We start from the raw sequence: 3,154 nt of genomic DNA, 5'->3' as shown, positions 1-3,154 counted from the left end.
TTTTTTTTTATAAAGTTTATATAAATATAAACATTTGTCTTTGAATTTTAATTTATTTTGTTTAAATTCGGGCTGTTCAGAATTATCTTGTTGTAAATTCATAAACTGTTTTTTAAGATATTCTTTACTGTTAGTAAGACAGAAATATGTATTCAATAAGTATAATATAGAGCTGTAATAAGTTTCAGCATAATTATTATCATCAAGGTGTTTATCTTTTAATAAATCACAACTTGTATTTATAATTTGTAAATATTCATGACACGAAATGACATGCTTTATAAGATTATAAATTTCTAGTAAATCTTTTTCTTGTATGTTTTTATTTTTTGCTAATATGAACGTTATTTCGGGTTCATTTCGGTTTGCTAATATTTTAATTATTTCTTGTTTAATATCGGGTAAATAAATTAATTTTTTTTTATTATACTCTTCATTTTGAAAATTTATGCCTTTTCTTTTATATTTAACATTTTTTCTATTTTTACCACAGTCATCACATGTTTTATTATTAGTATAATCTACTGTAGAATAATTAAAACAGTCGTCTGGAGAGATATCATATTGAGCTAACAATCTATCGTATTTTGTGTTTAATATATTTCTTATACGTGCCTAATAATTAAAAAAAATTAACAATAAAAATGACAAGCAATAAGTATGTAAATGTATTAAACTGTGGTATATATTTTTTTAAAAAAAAATGCTACGCATGCAACATATATAAAAAAAATAGTAAGAAGTATTAAAATTTTTACTTTGTCTTTATAAGTCCATGCCCATAAAAAAAAAAAAGTGATAAATACTTTAAAAGTTTTGATAAACATTATTTTTTTTTCACATACAATTATATAATAATGTTTATTAATTTTTTTTGAATAGTTTTATGCGTTATATACATTTTGTATAATCTTAATAATTTCATATTTTTCATAATTTTATATTTTTATTTTTTATTTTTTTTTTTTACTCATATGTGACGATATATATATTTTTACAAATGCATCGAATGTTGTGCCATCCTAAAAATAATTTTTGTTCATAATAGAACAAATATACTGTTAAACCTTGCAATAATGACGTAAAAAGTTGTAATAAAATTTTTTTTATAATTAAAAAAAAAAAATTGAGCAAATAATTTAATAACAAAAAAAAAAATGCTATAGTAAACGTATTAAAGCAGAGAAAAGACATTTTCTATATTTTTAGAACATGTTTTTACTATGTAAAGTACTTTTGTTACATGAACATATCATAGTTATTATAAAAGAAGTATTATTTTGTGAAAAGGTAAAAAAAATATAATGTTTATTATGGTATTGGCAAAATGAAAATGGCGAATTAAACATAAATTGCATGGATATTACATGTCGGTTAATGTTATGTTATACATTTTTTTTTTTTTTTTGTGGTATGGAATAATTAAATTTATATTCGTTTGAATATTACAAAAGTTTAAACAAGATAGGTATGTATTAGTATTAGTGTTTAATATGTGTTAATCGAATGTTGTGTTTATTACTAAATGGGACATAAAAAAAAAAAAAAAGATAAATAAATAAATGAATAAATAAATATAAAAAAAACAACATATTCAAATGAAAAACAATAATGTTTGTTTTTTTTGTAACTATTTTTTTGTGTTATAATTTGAGGTACAAATTAATTCAAATATTTTTGATCTAATAGTTTTGATTTTTTCATAATTTGCTTTACAAAATGTACATCTCTGATTATTTTATAATTAGAATGTACACATATGTAAAGAAGCATCCCTATTAGTGTAAACGTAAGACCAATTGACCAGACTGGTAAGGTAAAAATTGAAATTACAAATAGTGATAGTGGGTAAAAAAATCCATAACTAAGTAGCTCAAAACGTTTTTTATAAGTCAATTGAACAGTTGGATCTAATTCCTGTTTTATCATTTGTTTAAGTAACATAATTTTAAATTGTTTATTTATTCTTTTGTAAAGTTTAGATATATTAAAATAATTACTTGATTTAAATTTGGGTCGTTCATAACCATCATTACGTAATTTCATAGACAGTCTTTTAAAATTTATTTCATTCTCAGCAAGATAGAAATATGTATTCAATAAGTATAATAGTGAGTTGTAATATTTTTCAGCATTTGTATTACGATTAAATTGTTTTTTAGTTGCTAATTCACAACTTTTATTTATAATTTGTAAATATTTCTCACCAGAAATAAAATGTTTAATAAGATCATATATATGTAGTAAATCTGTTTTTTGTATGTTTGAATTATTTTGCAATATATTTGTTATTTTGGAATCATTTTGGTCCGATAATAATTTAATTAATTCTTGCTTCATATTGGATAAATACATTGAATTTTTATCGTTATATTTATCAATTTGCAAGGTTTCTTCATCGCTTTTATTTGTAGAATTTTCTTCATTTTTAATATATTCAGAACTTTGGTTATAATCTACTACATTAGATTGAGCATTCTCCTCGTTATGTAAAATATCAGGTTCAGCCAGTGATCTACCATATTGTGTGCTAAATATATTTTCTAAGTGATCCTAATAATTAAAAAAAATGAAAGCAAAAAATTTATAGCATAAGTATGTAAATGTTAAATATTAATGTAAATGCATTAACTGGCGTATGAATTTGTTACGCATGGTAAAAAAAAAATATAAAATAAATAGTAAATAATATTTTTTACTTTACTATTATTGGTCCATGCCCATACAAAAAATAAAACAAGAATTATTTTATAAATTGTTGTAAACATTTTTTTTATTAGCAATTACTAAGTAATAATGATATTACTGCATATTTTTCATTAGTCTTTTATATGTTACAAATAGATTTTCTTTTTTATATAATTATATATTATTCTATATTATTTAATTTTTTTTTTATTTATATTTTTAACTTGAATATTTTTAGTAATATATATTTTATAGTAATATAATTAAATTCTTTTTATCATTAAACAATAAAACAATTATATTTTTAAATTTTGAAATAATGAAATAAAAAGTTATCATAAAAAAAAAAAAAAGTACTCACAATCTAAACAATAAAAAAAAGGTGCTTAATAAAACAATGCGTATAAAAAATAATACTTCATGATAAAAAAACAAATAAATGAATAATTTAGAACAACAAAAAAAA

The 3,154-nt window shown here is 20.0% G+C and overlaps 1 protein-coding gene and 1 long non-coding RNA gene across 2 annotated transcripts; both read right to left on the bottom strand.

The window, feature by feature from the left end:
* Window positions 1-481: 481 nt before the first annotated feature.
* LOC111534900 lies at window positions 482-809 on the bottom strand. Its single transcript, XR_002729242.1, has 2 exons — window positions 759-809; window positions 482-615 (listed from the first exon to the last, which is right to left on the bottom strand). It is a non-coding gene; the product is annotated as an uncharacterized LOC111534900 (long non-coding RNA).
* Window positions 810-1,392: 583 nt separating this feature from the next.
* Window positions 1,393-2,935, bottom strand: LOC111529764. Its single transcript, XM_026452203.1, has 2 exons — window positions 2,700-2,935; window positions 1,393-2,553 (listed from the first exon to the last, which is right to left on the bottom strand). Exons 1-2 carry the CDS (start codon window positions 2,766-2,768, stop codon window positions 1,663-1,665), a joined length of 960 nt encoding a protein of 319 aa, XP_026307988.1. The 5' UTR covers window positions 2,769-2,935; the 3' UTR covers window positions 1,393-1,662.
* Between the last annotated feature and the right edge of the window lie 219 nt (window positions 2,936-3,154).

The sequence above is a fragment of the Piliocolobus tephrosceles genome, unplaced genomic scaffold (assembly GCF_002776525.5).
Source record: "Piliocolobus tephrosceles isolate RC106 unplaced genomic scaffold, ASM277652v3 unscaffolded_31843, whole genome shotgun sequence".
In the NCBI taxonomy this organism is placed as follows: domain Eukaryota; kingdom Metazoa; phylum Chordata; class Mammalia; order Primates; family Cercopithecidae; genus Piliocolobus; species Piliocolobus tephrosceles.
This window is presented reverse-complemented; position numbering and strand designations above follow the sequence as displayed.